Source organism: Pseudophryne corroboree, chromosome 11 (assembly GCF_028390025.1).
Source record: "Pseudophryne corroboree isolate aPseCor3 chromosome 11, aPseCor3.hap2, whole genome shotgun sequence".
Classification (NCBI taxonomy): domain Eukaryota; kingdom Metazoa; phylum Chordata; class Amphibia; order Anura; family Myobatrachidae; genus Pseudophryne; species Pseudophryne corroboree.
Genome location: NC_086454.1, coordinates 299427931 through 299446561, shown reverse-complemented (window position 1 = coordinate 299446561; position 18631 = coordinate 299427931). Strand labels below are relative to the sequence as shown.

At 45.7% G+C, this 18631-nt stretch overlaps 1 protein-coding gene across 2 annotated transcripts in view; it reads left to right on the top strand.

The window, feature by feature from the left end:
- LOC134969515 (copine-7-like) overlaps nt 1-18631 on the top strand; it is a 600833-nt gene that overhangs the window by 520160 nt on the left and 62042 nt on the right. For both annotated transcript variants that reach the window (XM_063945515.1, XM_063945514.1), the window contains 6 exons: nt 1897-1986; nt 2109-2207; nt 5120-5206; nt 5319-5378; nt 7997-8130; nt 8811-8865. In XM_063945515.1, the coding sequence (XP_063801585.1) occupies nt 1897-1986; nt 2109-2207; nt 5120-5206; nt 5319-5378; nt 7997-8130; nt 8811-8865 (525 nt within the window). The remainder of the gene's footprint in view (nt 1-1896; nt 1987-2108; nt 2208-5119; nt 5207-5318; nt 5379-7996; nt 8131-8810; nt 8866-18631) is intronic.

Below are 18631 nucleotides of genomic sequence, written 5' to 3'. Positions count from 1 at the left end.
AGTATGTGCTATGAACATGTGAGCAAGTGTCTATTACTTCAGTTTTTATTGATCATTTTCGTTATTATTAGAAAATGTGGTAGCAGAGCATTGTGGCCCTCATTCCGAGTTGATCGCACCAAACTTTTTGCTGCTGGTGCGATCAACTAATCTCCGCCTATGGGGGAGTGTATTTTAGCATAGCAGGGCTGCGAAACAAAAACAAAACCAGCCCTGGACATACTTACCCTGTGCGATGGATCCAGCGATGATGGTCACGGCTTTGATGTCAGACATCCACCATCCGTTCGCCTGGACACGCCTGCGTTTCTTACCACTCCCTGAAAATGGCTTCAAACGGTCAGTTGATGCCCCGGAACGCCTTCTTGCTGTCAATCTTCTTGCGGTCGTCTCTGTGACTGCTTTCTTTGCTATCAGCGTCGTTGCCCGGCGGCGGATGTCGCCGGGCAACAATGCGCATTCCATACCCGATCACACCGCTGCGAAGAAGTGCAGCGTGCGATCGGGTCGGAATGAGGGCCAGTGTGCACAGCTAGTGCATACCACGGCATCTTTTGTGAGTGTTGTGAGTGTCACAGGGTCTTGTGTGAGTGATGTGAGTGTGATCGAGTCTTGTGTGAGTGATGTGAGTGTCACAGGGTCTTGTGTGAGTGTCAGAGGGTCTTGTGTAAAGGATCTGAGTGCCAGAGGGTCTTGTGTGAGTGATGTGAGTGTTAGAGGGTCTTGTGTAAAGGATGTGAGTGCCAGAGGGTATTGTGTGAGTGATGTGAGTGTTAGAGGGTCTTGTGTGAGTGATGTGAGTGTCAGAAGGTCTTGTGTAAAGGATGTAAGTGCTAGAGAGTCTTGTGCGAGTGATGTGAGTGTTAGAGGGTTTGTGTGAGTGATGCGAGTATCAGAGGGTCTTGTGTAAAGGATGTGAGTGCCAGAGGGTCTTGTGTGAGTGTTAGAGGGTCTTGTATGAGTGATGTGAGTGTTAGAGGGTCTTGTGTGAGTGATGTGAGTGTTAGAGGGTCTTGTGTAAAGGATGTGAGTGCCAGAGGGTATTGTGTGAGTGATGTGAGTGTTAGAGGGTCTTGTGTGAGTGATGTGAGTGTCAGAAGGTCTTGTGTAAAGGATGTAAGTGCTAGAGAGTCTTGTGCGAGTGATGTGAGTGTTAGAGGGTTTGTGTGAGTGATGCGAGTATCAGAGGGTCTTGTGTAAAGGATGTGAGTGCCAGAGGGTCTTGTGTGAGTGTTAGAGGGTCTTGTATGAGTGATGTGAGTGTTAGAGGGTCTTGTGTGAGTGATGTGAGTGTTAGAGGGTCTTGTGTAAAGGATGTGAGTGCCAGAGGGTATTGTGTGAGTGATGTGAGTGTTAGAGGGTATTGTGTGAGTGATGTGAGTGTCAGAAGGTCTTGTGTAAAGGATGTAAGTGCTAGAGAGTCTTGTGCGAGTGATGTGAGTGTTAGAGGGTTTGTGTGAGTGATGCGAGTATCAGAGGGTCTTGTGTAAAGGATGTGAGTGCCAGAGGGTCTTGTGTGAGTGTTAGAGGGTCTTGTATGAGTGATGTGAGTGTTAGAGGGTCTTGTGTGAGTGATGTGAGTGTTAGAGAGTCTTGTGTGAGTGATGTGAGTGTCAGAGGGTCTTGTGTAAAGGATGTGAGTGTCAGAGGGTCTTGTGTGAGTGATGTGAGTGTTAGAGAGTCTTGTGTGAGTGATGTGAGTGTCAGAGGGTCTTGTGTAAAGGATGTGAGTGCCAGAGGGTCTTGTGTGAGTGATGTGAGTGTCAGAGGGTCTTGTGTAAAGGATGTGAGTGTCAGAGGGTCTTGTGTGAGTGATGTGAGTGTTAGAGGGTCTTGTGTGAGTGAAATACAGGGATCAGGCGTTTTGTTCTGTATGTAAAATGTTGTTTCACGCAGGTCATTAAAAATAACCTGAATCCAGTGTGGGAGCCATTTAAGGTGTCTCTGAGTTCTCTGTGCTGCTGTGAGGAGAAAAGGAAACTGAGGGTAAGCAGAAATCGTCTCTCTCTATCCCCCTGTATAAATCCCCTCTCCATCCCTCTCTGCTGATTCTTCTTTCTCTCCTTATCTCACGGACAACCCTCTTCCCCCTCTCTCTCTCCCTCCAGTGCCTAGTCTGGGATTATGACTCCCGTGGAAAACATGATTTTATTGGAGAGTTTTATGCAACCTTTGAAGAGATGCAGAAAGGAATCGGTGGGAACAAGGTGAGGAAAAGAAATTAAACTCACAGGGAGCAAAGGAGCGTAAGAAATAGGGATATGAGTTTTGAAATGGAAATTAGAGGTGCTGTATGGCGTAACCCTGTTCTGATCTTTCCTTGTGATTGCCTGCACTTGCTCTGTAACAACACAGAAACGGAGACCACTTATGTGAGATGTGGGTCTCGTTATAAGACAGAATTACACATGGTAGACACCAGAAGGGCTTTCTCTACAATGTGTTGTAATCTCTGTCTTACATTTTTTTCATTTTCTTTTTTAAAGTTCTTAACCCTATCTGCTAATAGCAAAACCACCTAGGGTTATGCAGTGCTGGACTAAAGCAACATGCCATTAAAGGCATTAATAAGATATTTTGAGTCAAGAGCTGAGAAGATAAAAGACGTGAGTGACAAACTCATACTACAATCAAAAAAGCAAATCTATTCTAACCAAGAGCGCAGTATAAAGCTGGTGCAGTCAGGTGCTCTTACTTATGGATAAGGCCGGCCTAAAACTTGTGTAAGACATACCTCCCAACATGACCCTCTTCAGGAGGGCCAGAATGCTCTGCTTCTGGACTTCCCTCTTAATTTATGATTGCCATCACCTGTGGGGAAACACCTTTCTTATCCACAGTGGCGTAAGTTTGTCCCAGTTGCCCGGAGGCAAGAAAAATATTGGTCAACCCCCCCCATATATATATATATATATATATATATATATATATAGCAAGCCTGCAGATTCTAACTATATGAAGCTACTACAAAACCGTTGCAACTGGGCAGATATTTGTAGGGGTCCAGCCACACACTACATAGATCTGCTCAGTCACTCACACTGCTGATTGTTTCTCTGACAATTAATTTGCAAGTGTCATATACAGGATTAGAACCCACAACCTATTACACTGGAAGCATGCACCTTACTGATGGAGATATTTGCTCTTGCATAGGAAGTATGAGAATTCTAACTATATGAAGTTACGTGTAATTGTCAGAGAAATAACTTCATATAGTTAGAATTCTCATGCTTCCTTTATAGGGGCAAATAGCTTCATCAGTAAGATGTCTGCTTCCAGTGTATCTATAATAAAGAGGGTGTGATTTGTAAGGTGTGGTGACTAGTGGGGAAGTCGGCTACGGAAGAGTTACCGGCTGCTGTCAATTAACTTAATTGATTAATGTCGCTGAACACACAGAACCGGCGGAGAAGTGCCCCCCTTCAAAGCAAGAGCCCGGCGGCAGTTGACTCCGTTGCCTCCCAGAGTTCTGCCTTTGCTTATCCATTTACCTGTTCAACACAGGTGCCAGCAATCATACATTAAAAGAAAAGTCCAGGAACAGAGCATTTTGTCCCTCCTGGAGAGGGTCATGTTGGGAGGTATGGTAAGAGAAAAAGTTATGGGCCCTACACATATAAAGATCCGCCGCCGAGCTGCCCGACGGCGGGGTGGGGGTGAAGTTTCTTCACTCCCCCCGTCACCCGGCTCCATTGAAGTGCAGGCAAATATGGACGAGATCGTCCATATTGGCCTGCATGTACAGCCGACGGGGCACCAGCGATGAACGAGCGCGGGGCCACGCATCGTTCATCACTGGTGCCTCCACACTCAAAGATATGAACGGTATCTCGTTCATTAATGAACGAGATCGTTCATATCTTTGAGAATGATCACCCAGTGTGTATGGCCTATTACTTACAGAAGATCTGCATAGTAGATTTCTATTTCAGGGGGACATATATCAAAGCCTTCTAAACCAGAGGTTCTCAAACGCAGTCCTCAAGGCACCCAACAGTCCAGGTTTTAGGTATATCCATGTATATCCATGGCTCAGCACAGATGGTTAAATCAAATTGACTGAGGGGCTAATTAGGCCACCTGTGGCCAAGCATGGATAACCTTAAAACCAGGACCGTTGGGGTGCCTTGAGGACCGCGTTTGAGAACCTCTGTTCTAAGCAGTTAAGTAAGTTGCCCAAAGCAGCCGATCAGCTACTACCTGTCATTTTATACTATGTACTTGATAAATGCTAGATACAAGATTGTTGGTTGCTATGGGCAACTTCACTACTCTGTAGGGGCTTAATACATTGCACCCTTGATGTTTAATTCCACATTATGTACGTACACACACAAACATCCTCTTTGTTCCATTTAGCCGTTGCATAGGGATCAATCCAATCAGGGGGGTCATTCCGAGATGATCATAGCTGTGCTAAATTTAGGACAGCTACGATCATTCACACTAACATGCGGGGGGACGCCCAGCACAGGGCTATCCCGCCCCGCATGTCAGTGCCGCCCCCCCCCCCCCCGCAAAAGTGCAAAGGCATCGCACAGCGGCAATGCCTTTACACTTCAAGAGTAGCTCCCGACCAGCGCAGCTTTAGCGTGCTGGCCAGGAGCTACTCATCGCTTCCCGGCCCGCAGCGGCTGCGTGTGACGTTCGGTCGTTAGCCGGACTGCACCCACGAAACAGTGGCCAGAAGCAGCCGATCCGCCCCCCCCGCTCAGCGACCGCCTCTGCCTTTCAATCAGGCAGAGGCGACCGCAGCCCGGCTGCAACCTTCGCAGTGGGGACCCGTTCGCTCGGGTGACAAGCGACAACTTCGTTAGCAAAGATCTGGGAGAAGTGCATGGAAAAGTGGGGACATCTGCCTGGACCCCGAAAAAGTGACAACTTCGTTAGCAAAACCCTATAGAAGGCTGTTATTGGGCATAAGGAAAGTACTTTTCTCTGTAAAGCACTGCGGAATATGTGTGCGCTATATAAATAACTGGTAATAAATAATACTTTTAAAAGGTGACAAAGACTGATTTGTGCATTTAAAATAAAAAAGTAAAACGATAAAAAGCAACTTAATTTTGTTTAATTGTCTTGGTCTCTGCCCTGTGCTGTCGTCTCCTCTCTTTAGGTGCAGTGGGACTGTGTGAATCCAAAGTACAAAATAAAAAAGAGGAATTACAAAAACTCCGGAGTGGTTATACTGTCTGATCTAAAGGTAACAAACATCTGCTATGTAGTAGTATGCATGGGTGTAGGGACTCAATGTGCAATTTGTCTTTGCAAACCTTCTATGCTGCTTCTAATGTTTGTCTCCTTATTCCTAACAGATACACAGGGTTTATTCCTTCCTAGATTATATCATGGGTGGATGTCAAATTCACTTTACAGTAAGTAGTCATTTTATTTCCATTGTATTCTCAGTAGTATTTTTATTTTTTGCTTCCGGGCCTACTAGTCTGGGCCATATTAACAATTGGATTAATGGGACTATAGCTCCAGGCCTCTACATAAAAATAGGCCCATCAACATGATGATGAGCAGCCACCCAGCTGACCACATGGACATCCATAAATAATATGTAGTAGATTATATTTCTAATTTCCACAAAAAAATTATGCAGTGTTTCTACATTTACACACTTAGGGAGGCGTAGGGGATGAACACGCCCACATGTCACTGGCAACACCCACACAGCACTAGTCACACCCAAATGCCATTGGCCACACCCACACACCATTCGTCATAACCACATGTCACTGGCCACACCCATACAGCACTTTCTGAAACTGCAGAGGCTGGCAGTTGGGGCATGCTGACACTTATAGTTTCCTCACAACTGGAGAGCCATCAATTGCATAATTATTATTATTATTATCCTTTATTTATATGGCGCCACAAGGGATCCGCAGCGCCCATTACACAGTACATAATCAAATGAGCAAACAAGAAAACGGCACTTACAGTGCAAGACAATATAGGACAGGTATAGAAAACCCGGGGTTAGGTGCCATCAAAGGGAGTATAAGATAGTGTAAGTAAGAAAAGGAAAGGCACATGAGGAAAGAAGTCCCTGCTCTTGCGAGCTTACAATCTAAAAGGTGAGGGGCTAACAGACCGGAGTGACACAGAAGGGGTATACAGTGAGCATAGACAAGAGGGTTAGGAGGAGAGATTTCTGGGTTTGGTGAAGAAGTGGGTCTTGAGAGCCCGTTTGAAGTTTTGTAGAGAGGTGGAGAGTCGGATGGGGAGAGGTAGAGCATTCCAGAGATAGGGAGCAGCACGTGCAAAATCTTGTAGGTAGGAGTGGGAGGAGGTAATCAGTTGGCAGGAGAGACAGCGTGCATTAGCAGAGCGAAGAGGACAGGTGGGAATGTTAAGAGAGAGAAGGTCAGAGATGTAAGAGCGAGAAGAGTGGGTGAGGGCTTTGTAGGTGAGTGTGAGAAGCTTGAATTGGATTCTGAATGTAAAGGGTAGCCAGTGATGGTCTTGCAAGAGATGGGATGTGGATGCAGTACGTTTGGTGAGGAAGATGAGACGGGCAGCAGCATTGAGGATAGATTGAAGTGGAGAGAGGCATTTTTGAGGGAGCCCAGATAGGAGGAGATTGCAGTAGTCCAATCTGGAGATGACCAGTGAGTGGATGAGGGTCTTAGTAGCATCTTGGGTGAGAAAGGGTCTGATCCTGGAGATGTTTTTGAGATGGAAATGGCAGGTTTTTGAGAGGTACTGAATGTGTGGTTTAACGGAGAGGGCGGAGTCAAGGATTACTCCAAGACATCGCACTTGGGGGCTAGAGGAGATAGTTGTGCCATCAATGGATTATGAAATTGTGGGAGGTGAGGTTATGCGGGAGGGAGGGAAGATGATCAGCTCAGTCTTAGACATGTTAAGTTTAAGAAAGCGCTGGGACATCCAGAGGAGATAGCAGAGAGACAGTTGGAGATACGAGCGAGGAGAGGTCAGGGGAGGAAAGGTAGATTTGAGTATCGTCAGCGTAGAGATGATATTTTATCATCAAGGAGAATAAGCAGAGAGTGGCCCCTGCATTTAGCAGCAAGGAGGTCATTGCAGACTTTCGTGAGGGCAGTTTCAGTGGAGTGCTGAGGACGGAAACCAGACTGGAAAGGGTCAAGCAGTGAGTGGGAAGAAAGAAAGACAGTGAGGCGGTTGTAGACAATACGCTCAAGGAGTTTGGAGGCAAAAGGGAGTAGAGAGAGATGGGTCGGTAGTTAGAGAGATTGGTTGGATCAAGGGTAGGGTTTTTTTAAGAATAGGGGAGATAAGTGCATGCTTGAAGGCAGAAGAGTCAGTGCCTGATGAGAGTGAGATATTGAGTAGATGGGCAAGATGGGAACAGGCAGAAGAACAGAGGAAGCAGAGAAGGCGGGAGGGAATAGGGTCAAGTGGGGAGGTGGAGGGAGGTGAGGACCGGATGAGGACCATGACTTCCCTTCCAGATACAGGGAAGAAAGATGTCAGAGTTGGTAGGAGGGAAGGAGAGGTGGGGTTGAGGAATGGAGGAGGGGGGTTTCTCAGGTTCAGGTGGGATGTTATGTCCTGATGAATGGAGTCAATTTTGGATGTGAAGTAGGTGGCAAAGTCAAGAGCAGAAAGTGAAGAGGGGAGTTGAGGCGGGGGTGGGCAGAGGCGCGAGTTGACAATGGCAAAGAGGCGCCTGTGGTTTGAGGATTGGGAGATGAGGTTTTTGAAGTAAGATTGTTTAGAGAGGGTAAGGGCAGCAAAGTAGGATGAGAGCGTAAAATTTGTAGTGGAGGAAGTCGGCCTTATTGCGTGATTTCCTCCACTGTCGCTCAGCGGTACGTGAGCATTTTTGATAATTCTGGGATAATACATTCAGTAATGTACCTCCTGATAATAACCTGAATTGAGTATCTTAGTAGGCACTTTACACACCAATCCTGTACAAGGGCAACACAAAATACACATGAAACCTTCATGTCTACTCTGTACTAACCTCTTTCACTGTCTGTCTCTCTCTTTTAAGGTGGCCATAGACTTTACAGCCTCCAATGGAGACCCCCGAAATAGTTGCTCCCTCCATTACATTAACCCCTACCAGCCAAATGAGTATTTAAAGGCCTTAGTCGCTGTGGGAGAAATCTGCCAAGACTATGACAGGTGCACCATCCATCCTCTTCCATCTGTGTCCTGTTTGTATTTTGGGCTGCCATGGTGGCACAGTCAGGGGACAGCTATAGAATCTGATGCCAGAGAACAACGTCCATATATTGCACTCCAGTTGTTACAACATAGTTATAACTACAACTGTGACTTTATTTATATTCATGATTCTCCCCTCTCCATCCCCCCCCCCCCCCCCCCCCCCCACCACACTCACATTTTTCTAGAGCGTCCTCGATAATTACTAATACAGTGTACTAGGGGGCAGCTGACCCTCATGTCCTGGGACTTTAGACACATTTTTATTTCTGTTCATTTTTTGTGCTTAGAATTTTTAGGTTTATTTTTCAAAAATTGTCACCTTCTCAGCACAAACCTTGATATTCCGCATACTGAGTACAATTCTCAGTAACTCTCCATACTGTCACTGCTTGGTAAAAGTAGGAGAATTAAAATTCAAACAAATGACATTAGAACTAAGCTCATAGTGGGGACTGCAACGCAGTTAGACCCTATAATATAATACCATGCACAACGCGTATCTGTGTCTAGTCCAACAGTAAAGTATCTCTCGATATTCCTGTTAAATGTCAGTGAGGTGACATGAAGACGACTGAGTGAGTCTGTGCATGATTACAGAATGTTATGGCATCACTGATTGAGCTTTCTCTCTCTAGTGATAAGAGATTTTCTGCCCTGGGATTTGGTGCACGCATTCCTCCGAAATATGAGGTAAGACATGGGTTCACTTGTTAATGAGTCAGGGGTTGTAATTATAACACAAGTGACATTAACAGTTAATTATATAGAAAACAAAATCTGTGAAAGCTTTGTATGTTCATTGACTGAACAAGATGGTTTTCATGTATGACGGACAGCTGCCTAAATCCGTTTTAGGGTTCCTGCTTTTATGGATTTGTACAACTTTTTCCATCCTGTTCATTTTCAATTTGGGGCTCATTCCTAGCCAGATGTAAACGATTCTTCCTTCAGTCTCTACTTCCGTGACTTCCCATACAACTGACTACCTCCATAGCACGGCTAGGCTAGCCTTCTGGCACTTCCGGCAAATGTCAAAAGGGCTGATGACCTAATGGGCTGGGCCGGCCGCCTGAAGTCCAAGTTGAGCAGCTCTGCACGGCCGGCATGCTAAGACTGGGCGTGCCGGCAACTCCATGCCTATGTGACTCATGATACGTCCCATTGCCAAGCCCCTGTCTTTTGCTAGCATGCACAAAGAATGCTTGATCTATTCTTGCCCGCAGTCCGTTCCTGCTCCATAATAATTCATACTATAATTGCACATAAAGAAACTAGTAACAATGCTGGAGCAGGGTGCCACCCTTACACGCCCGCGTGCCTAGGTCCGCACACCAAAGGCCTGATGCTGTGTTAGCCAGAAATGAGGGCGCATGTGTTCCCACATAAAGTCCACTGAAGAAACGTGTATATTCATATGCAGTATTCAAAGGCTCTTGCAGTGGGCCGCCCCCAATCTATGCAGCCCCATTGTATTGTTCCTGGCTCTGTGCTGGCTGGCATGCCGATGGTTTAGTTTACACAGGAAATAAATGCTGGGAAGGGGGGGGGGTTATGGGATTCCATACACTATATCCACTTGTTTTTTAAAATGAGGCATACTACTGTACATTTATCATAAGCCAATTGATTATCATCTCTCTGCTTACTCCTGAAAGCAATGGTCTATAAAGATTTGGGGGTGTGGGTTCTGTTTTTAGTGCGGGTTGCATGTGCTATTAAAACATATGCACTTTGACCGCCCGGAGCCTGCCGCTCGGACCTCCCCCCCCCCCTCCTCTTCTCTCTATTTCGCTCTTTGTTCTCAACCTCGTTCTCTTTTTCTTCCTGTCTCTTTTCTTTTCTTTCCGTTCTCTTACTCCCCTAGGCTGGTTGGCCACACCATGGGCCTGAGGGACTCTTTCTTCTTTTACACTATTTCTGTCATCTTGCTTACATACAAAAAAAAAAAAAAAAGATTTACTCACTTGTTTGCTAGAATATCCCTTTATTGGGTTTATATGTGTACCGTAATTTTTACTGTTCTTATACAATATTTTTATTTTGTGTATTACTGTAAATCGACTAATAAAACGTTTCGGGGGAAAAAAGAAAAAAAAAACGTATGCACTTTGGCTTATTTTCACATTGAGGTATGTGCCCATTGGTGGTATAAACACACCCTTCCCCCGTTTAGCACCCTCCCGCACAATCCTGCTCATAGTGGTATTGTCGCGGCGAGCTCAGTTTGTAGTCTCCACGGTCTCACATTCTTATTAAGTGCTTAATGTATCCCTGTATTGAAGCCCTGAAGGTGCTGTAAGCTTCTAGGGATTAACGTAGAATAACAAATGGAAGGTAAAGCACCTCTTGTGTGTACCCTCTACCTAATGAAAGTGTTATGTGATTTGTCTACCATTACTCCATGTCAATTGCCTCTCACCTATTATTTCACTCTCATTGCTTCCTATTACTCCTCTCAGTTGCCTGTCCATGACCTATATCTCGCTCTCCTCCACTACTCACCCCCTCCTCTGTCTACTCTCCCATGTATGTGAACAGATTTTATTAATGACCCTCAGTAATTAGTGACCATGGAGGATGCATGCGCTGCTTTAGTCCCTCTCACTCGTCTCTAAAGCACTTTCACCAAATTATCAATTCCTGAATAATGCACAAGGCTGTCTCGTCTAATGAGTGTTTGATAGTAACAAGGCTCTTCTCTATCACGGATGCTGCAAGTCAAATAGGAAATGTTTCTTTTGAAGAGGATCTTTGAAGGTTCGTGTAATTTGCCTTGATGTGTATACGATTGGTAAAACACGACAGGCAAATATAACTACATTCATTATAAAATTGCAGAAAAGAGATAATACAATTACAGCCAATATACGTCTCTTCTTATATTGATATTGCAGAGGTTTTTTTTAGTTTTGCCAAGCAATGCACAGAAACCTATATCCAACCAAGCTGCCCTGATAGTAAATACTCTGGGTTTCCTGTTTATTAAATGCACCTCCCTCCTCTCCAAATTCAGCCCCATATCACTTAATTTCTCCCAAAGCACCCAGAAATACAGAGAAAGTCCCATCCACCCCACATTTCATTAACACTATTACCTCACTATTAAATTAAATTATCCCCACCATCAAATAAATTACCCCTCCAATACCATAATATGTAATAACAAATGGAAAATAGCATGCGCTCTCACCATTTAAGAATTTTACCCCCCTGTCCCTCCACCAGGGCTCAATGGGCAGTTGCCCAAGGGCCCCAGGAGTATAAGGGCCATAGGTTGATAGCTGTGGGTCCCCTTTTTCCAGGGGTACCAGATTTTTGAAAATCGGTGCTGGGGAACCGGAGAGATCCGACTTCAAAGCAGTGGTCCCCATCTGAGTCTGCTAATTGCTCTTCCCAGCCAGATATCTCGGGTTCTGTCTGACTTAGAGTTTTTCTGATGGTATACTCCAAAAGCTGGGACTCTCCTCTTTAGGTAGACACTGGCAGCTTGCCTCTACTATGCCCAGAACCAGAGATATCAGTCTTCCAGCAGCTGGTCCCTGCTCCATCTCCACATGCCTGGTATGCAGTTTTATATTTTCATCAGTGGATTGCTCTTGCTCCTGAACTCTGATCCCCAAGTCCCCAGAACCTCCTGAAAGATGGGACTCTCTAGTGTTTTTTTATCCATTTGAATTTGAAAGGTAAGAAATCTATTTCCAGGAACTGGAGCTATCTGCAGTCAAACAAGCTGCCCTCCCATCGGAAAATTATGAATATTAAGACCATTCTACTATCCACCCTTCTCCTGCGTATTAAATACCCCCTACCACCCTGGAAGTAATATAACGGGGCCTCTTCATTCAGCCCAATGCCCCCTTCTACAGTTTAGTGTTCTCCCTCCCGCCTCCTCTCCCACCATCTGTGCAGTAAATGAGTAGTTAGCTGGAATTACTGCTCCAGTTCCTACATGCTGAGCAGAAGATAGAAGACCCTATACCGCCCATGGGACATCAAAGCTGCGGCTGATAGCACCCCCCACCCCTACCACTGGAGGATGGGCAGGGGCCCCAGTACATTGCTTTGCCCAGGGACCTAGGCTGCTGTTAAGATGGCTCTTCCCTCCACAGCAATTCATTATGAGCTCTGCCTCTCGCAGTTTTCTTCTTCCCCCGGTGCAGACTCTTCTGTCTGCCACTCTTGCTCCCAGGGGTCAATGTACACTGGGAACACTGCACCACTGTGCAAAGTATTTTTTCCGTTTGGTTTGGAGGGGGCGTGGTCACACCTCCTGGATTTGGCCATGCCCTCTCCTAATACTTGGGCCCTTGTTGGCTCTTGATGGACCTCTGTGTTTGGGCCCTTGTCGGCTCTTGACGGATCTCGGTGTTCTTTTCTTAGTAAGAACTTTATCCACACTACATACAAACAGGGATGGACTGGGGCTAACAACCATCACCAGCATTCATGAGTCAAAGGGACATTCTGCGAGTCACAGGGGCGTGTCCTCTCGTTACTTCCCATCTTCGAGTAGCTCTCCCAGTATGCAGCTGTTATAATGTCACGTTGCGTCTGCAAATGAATGAAAGCTAGCCGGCCAATCAGAGCACCGGGAGATGGAGCTGCTTGGCCAAGCCTCTAGACTGCCGAACTGGCCTATCAGGTCATCGTCTCTTCTGGAATTTGCCTGATGGCCAGTCTGGAAATATTTTGACATCACACAGAGATCCCACTCACAACTCACAAAGATCCAAATCCTTAGTTTCACTAGTTCCAGCATGGTCAACACCCAGGTGTATCTCTGTTACCCCCCTTCCTTCTATTAATAGTTCCATTACAGCCACGGAGTTCTGTAGTTCATTCAGTGTCACAGTTCATCTATCTGGCAAGTAGGTTTAGAGGGAAGGTTGGATCTGTGTCTGTAGGTCTACAACTCTGCAATGGACTGCGCTGTATGATCCCTATGCAGAGGTCTCATGCTCTTCCCCAAATGTGTACTTGCACTAATGATATTGCTGATGTGTTTGGTAACCTGTTTTCATGTACAGTTTTGGTCTTTATTTGTGGGTTGGAGTCTCTATCTTTCTGCAGGACCTATTACAGGCGGGCCTCTCATTTCTTAAGTGATGATCAGATTTTGTGGCATTAGAGGTGATATTTTGTACCTGTGCAGATCTGAGCGTATGAATACTCTCATGGAATCATTTCTGGTTTATCCTTGTATTTAGGAATTTGTGGAAGGGTTTTAGGAACAGTAATTGTATTTGGCGTGGTGCTGATATCTGTGTGGATCAGAGGCAGAAATCCTAATTCAGTCTATTTCAGTTTCCTATTCTGTGGCCACATAATGTGGGAGCTGCTGGGGTTTTCAGTGCTTTATCGAGGCAGCATATATTAGTAGAACGGATGGCGAGATTCTAGACTCTGGTAGTATCAATGAGAACCTTCCTTATTACTCTATGTAACTTGTTTATCATGCTCAGCGTCCAGGTGTCCTAAGATTCTCTCTTGAAACCTACTCCTCTGTCACATCACTAAAATGCCTTCACGTCCTTGTAGTTCTTCTGTAGAAATACTGATTGAGCTTATATTGTCTTATGCTGCTTTGCTGGATAATGGAAACTATCTTTCTTACTTGTCGTTACTACACACGGCCTCCACTCTTCAGTCTAAGCAGATACTGGAAGATAAAGTATAGCGATCGCCTTGTATGTCTAACAGCTTCCTCCTGCAATCTGCCTGTTGGCGGCCTATTACATTTCATGCACAATGGGGGTCATTCCGAGTTGTTCGCTCGTTGCCGATTTTCGCAATGGAGCGATTAAGGCTAAAATGCGCATGCGCATGGTACGCAGTGTGCATGCGCTAAGTATTTTAGCACAAAACTTAGTAGATTTACTCACGTCCGAACGAAGACTTTTCATCGTTGAAGTGATCGGAGTGTGATTGACAGGAAGTGGGTGTTTCTGGGCGGAAACTGGCCGTTTTCTGGGAGTGTGCGGAAAAACGCAGGCGTGTCAGGGAAAAACGCGGGAGTGTCTGGAGAAACGGGGGAGTGGCTGGCCGAACGCTGGGCGTGTATGTGACGTCAAACCAGGAACGAAACGGCCTGAGCTGATCGCAATCTGTGAGTAGGTCTGGAGCTACTCAGAAACTTCTAAGAAATTTCTATTCGCAATTCTGCTAATCTTTCGTTCGCAATTCTGCTAAGCTAAGATACACTCCCAGAGGGCGGCGGCGGCTTAGCGTGTGCAATGCTGCTAAAAGCAGCTAGCGAGCGAACAACTCGGAATGACCCCCTCTACACGATCCTTTCTATGTTATTAAAACATCTACTGGTCCTTCCCTTAGTATGTAAGCTCTCAGGGACAGGCCCTCTTCCCCTCCCTGTTTTCTCCTTAGTATGACCCATGCCCTTGGTCCCTTCCATGACTCTGACACTGTACACTCGCCCCTACCTTGTGCACGGGCCCTGCAACTTAACACCGCTACCCCTACAGGATAGTGATCTGCCCTGCCCTCACCACATGTATTAGTCTTACCTATGCCATCATATTATTGAGGGGAGAGGGGATCTCTACCCCCAAAGCTTCTAACAGAAACTAGTACATAAACAAATATTGGCCTCCAGTGTCTGGTTCTCTGTAAGGGTTGTGAGCACCTTCAGCTGACAGCTGGTATCCGGTCTTTAGGTCGACACTCATTAGGTCGACTACTATTGGTCAACACTTATTATGTCGACATGATCACTGGGTCGACATGGCAAAGGTCGACACATGAAAAGGTAGACATGAGTTTTTCACTTTTTAAAAAAACTTTTTCATACTTTACAATCCACGTGGACTGCGATTAGGAATAGTAACCTTCCCGAAGCATGGCGAGCGGACACGGTGCACTAATTGGGGTTCCCGGTCACTTTACAAAGAAAACGACACAAAAAAATGTAAACAACTCATGTCGACCTAATGACCGTGTCGACCTATTTCAGGTGTCGAACTAGTCACTGTCGACCAATAGTGGTCCACCTAATGACTGTCGACCTAGTTACTGTCGACCCACCGATCCACAACCCTGGCAGCTGTGTAGGTGCAGAATCTGCGTACAGTGCTGGAACCAGGGAGACAGATGGGGAGAGGGAGTCTCTTTGTTGGCTCTGGTTTACGTGTTAGTTCCATGTTGTTAGAACTATATTTAATCATTTGAACATTTATATATTATTTTCTCAATGATGGGGTTTTATTGTCAATCAGCACCTTAATCAAGTCGATTATTCGGGAAACGCTACACAAACAATAGCTGTCGTAATGACAGATGAACATTGTAGGAGCGGCTTTGATAGAATGATCATTTATTGTGATAAATATTAGAATGAGTTATAGTCGGAGCATAATTGTGCTTTTATTATGCATCTTACAGGATTTGGCTTAATTAATTGCACCAATTAGGTATGCATAATTACTGCAGCAGAAATTACTCATCAGATGATTGCAAAAGAAATACATCCTGCAACATTATATGTAGGTAGGACTTAAACACACAGACGTATAAAACCAATACTAAAAGCTTGGACACAGCTAGTAAGTACTCCGTTTGATAATAGAGTGTTAGGAGCAATTCCATTACAAGGCTTCCCATCATAGGGGGTAATTCAGATCTGATCGCTGGGCTGCTAATTTTGCTGTCCTGCGTTCAGATCGTCGCCGCCTCCAGGGGGAGTGTAAATTCGCCGTGCAAGTGTGCAATCCCATGCGTACGCCGAGCTGCGAAAATCCACTGTGTGCAGTCTGTGCGCAACCCAGGACTTACTCCTACAGTGCGATGAGAACAGGCTGATCGGGGCCGGAGCTGACGTCGGACACCCTCCCTGCAAACGCTTGGTATGCCTGCGTTTTTCTGGACACTCCCTGTAAACGCTCAGTTGCCACCCACAAGCGGCCTCTTCCTGTCAATCACCTTGGAAATGCCTGTGCGATTTGATTTTTTGCACTATCCCGTCGCTGACCAGCGATGCCCTTTGTTGTTGTCTGACACGCAAGTGCATTGCTGTGCATATGCACGCACAGTTAGGACCAGATCGCCCGCTGTGCGAAAACGCACAGCAGCGATCAGATCTGAATGACCCCCATAGTGCACTGAATGTTTAATCAGCGTTTCCATAGAACTCCCTTATATATTATTACATGTTACACTGCAGACAATGTAAGTGTGCGAGTACAGCTCCATTCTCTAACAAGAGTCAGAAGGCTTTAAAGGGCTTCACAACGTGCATTTGAATGATTAAAGTTAATGCAATGTGTATTAGGCCTTAAAGCTTTTAGTTGCTAAATTGCAATGCATTGAACACTTTTTATAAAGAGCATTTGGCTTATTGTAAACTTAAGGCCTAATTCAGGTTGGATAGCAATACGCGATCCAACCGCAAAAATTGCTAAGAAAATGCGGGTGCATGCAAAGGGCAATCAGGCAGAGGCGTTCGCGGGGGGGGGGGGGGGGGGGGCAACGCTCCGTTTCCGAGGCGGAGAAGGAATGTTGCGGTGACGGTGAAACAGTGGGCGTGATCGCGGCGGCTGTATGACGTCACATGCAGCCGCTGCAATCAGAAAAATGTCAGTGGCCCTCCTGCAGACGCAGCCAGGCTGTGTCGGCAGGAGGCTACCTCATTTTTAGCGATCACACTGAAATTGCGATCTCAACGCAATTTCATCGCTGTTTCAGTGGAGGACGGCTGATAGCGTGCTTGGCGGTCTTGCCCTGCAATGGACGGCCCCCAGCATGCCATCCAAAGAATTGCAAATGGTGCTACTTAGCAGAATTTGCAATCCTTACTGAATCAGGTCCGTAGCTTTAGCCCTAACCCTAGCTTAACCCTAACTCCAATCCTAACCACAAGCAAAGCATAAACTTAACCCTGACAAGTGACGTCGTCATTTGGGGCAGAGCCTCACCTGTTATACTCAAGTATATGCCAGAGTTTGGACTATAACAAGGATTAGACTAATACAAAAAATATATTTAGAACTTATAATATCATTGTGACAGGACGGTCCCGTACGAAAGCACTCGCCGCTTTCGCGTCCCGTTGGCTGCGCACAGAATGGAAGGTCAAGTCACACGAGGCCTGACCACATAGGGGATTCCCGCTTACCGTCAGTAACCGCCTGTTACTGACTCCACCCACTGCGTTGTGGGCGGGTTTATGCTGCCACCACCAAACTCCTAACCTGCCGTGGCGTTTGGAACCACGGTTCTGCTCTGTATGTGCCGACGCACTGCCTTACCACACCTGTGTGGTGTTGACGAATCCCCACTAGCCACTTGCTAGGCCTCTACCAGTAGCTGGCGGAAGGTGGAACTTGGAGACGTTAGGTGCTTCCCTGGACAGCCGGAGGACGGGGCTAGGTGGTTTGGCCTAACCCTGTAGGTCACAAGATGAAGCAATCTTCTTGAGGCAATGATGTTTATTTGCTCAAATATAGTTCTAAAGAGAACTCTTCCCTATTGCTAGGGGCAACAGCATACAGCAAGATGTTCCAGCAGAATAAGATGGTACAAAATACCAATAAATCACATTTTATAAGGATATAAGTGCAATAAAACAATATCCTCCTTCCTGTGACACAGACGTTTGGTATCAGATTAACATTCACTATTGATAAATTTATCACATAGCTTCAAAATACAAATGTTTCTGTCCCATTCACATCTCCAGGCAAGCCCAGATCCCCCGTGATTAGCACCTCTCTCTAAGGAACTTACACATCAAAAGGTATTGTCATTCACACCTCTCTGCTAGGACAGGGCCATTAGCATGCCACTTCCTACTGACAGGAGATGATTATTCAGACATCTATAGTAAGTGCATTTTTCCCCCTTAAGATACAGCTGACCATATCTTGAATATAAAATAGATACAGTTAAACATGCATTCCTGCAATTGTGCATAGAGCACTACATATGACATGTTAAAACACATCATTAAACAAACTTTTAAACAGTCCGCGCCCAGCGCCGTAAGTACGTTTAACAGTGATGCCAAGCGCCCATTGTCCCGATAATGGCGCCGGGCACTAGGGGTTAACCCCTTCAGTGCGGCGGCGGCCATTTTCCCTGTGGGCTGGAGCGTCTCCGGCCACAATCATCTTTGTATTATTCTATATAATACACTCATCTTTGTATTATTATTCTAATCATTTATATAGTCAGTTTTATTTTTCGAATCATTTTTATGCATGTAAATTTGGCTGTGATACCAACCATTGCCTCCCCAGCCACTGACCTCACCGCACCTCACTGACGCTAACCCTAACTGCAGCCTAACCCTGAACCTAACTGCAGCCTAATTCTTACCTTATTTTTAGCCCTAACGGAAACTTTACCCTAAACCCAAATCTAATCCTAACTGCAGCCTAACCCTAAACCTAACATTAACTGCAGCCTAACCCTAATTTTAGCCCCAACAGAAGTTTAACCCTAAACC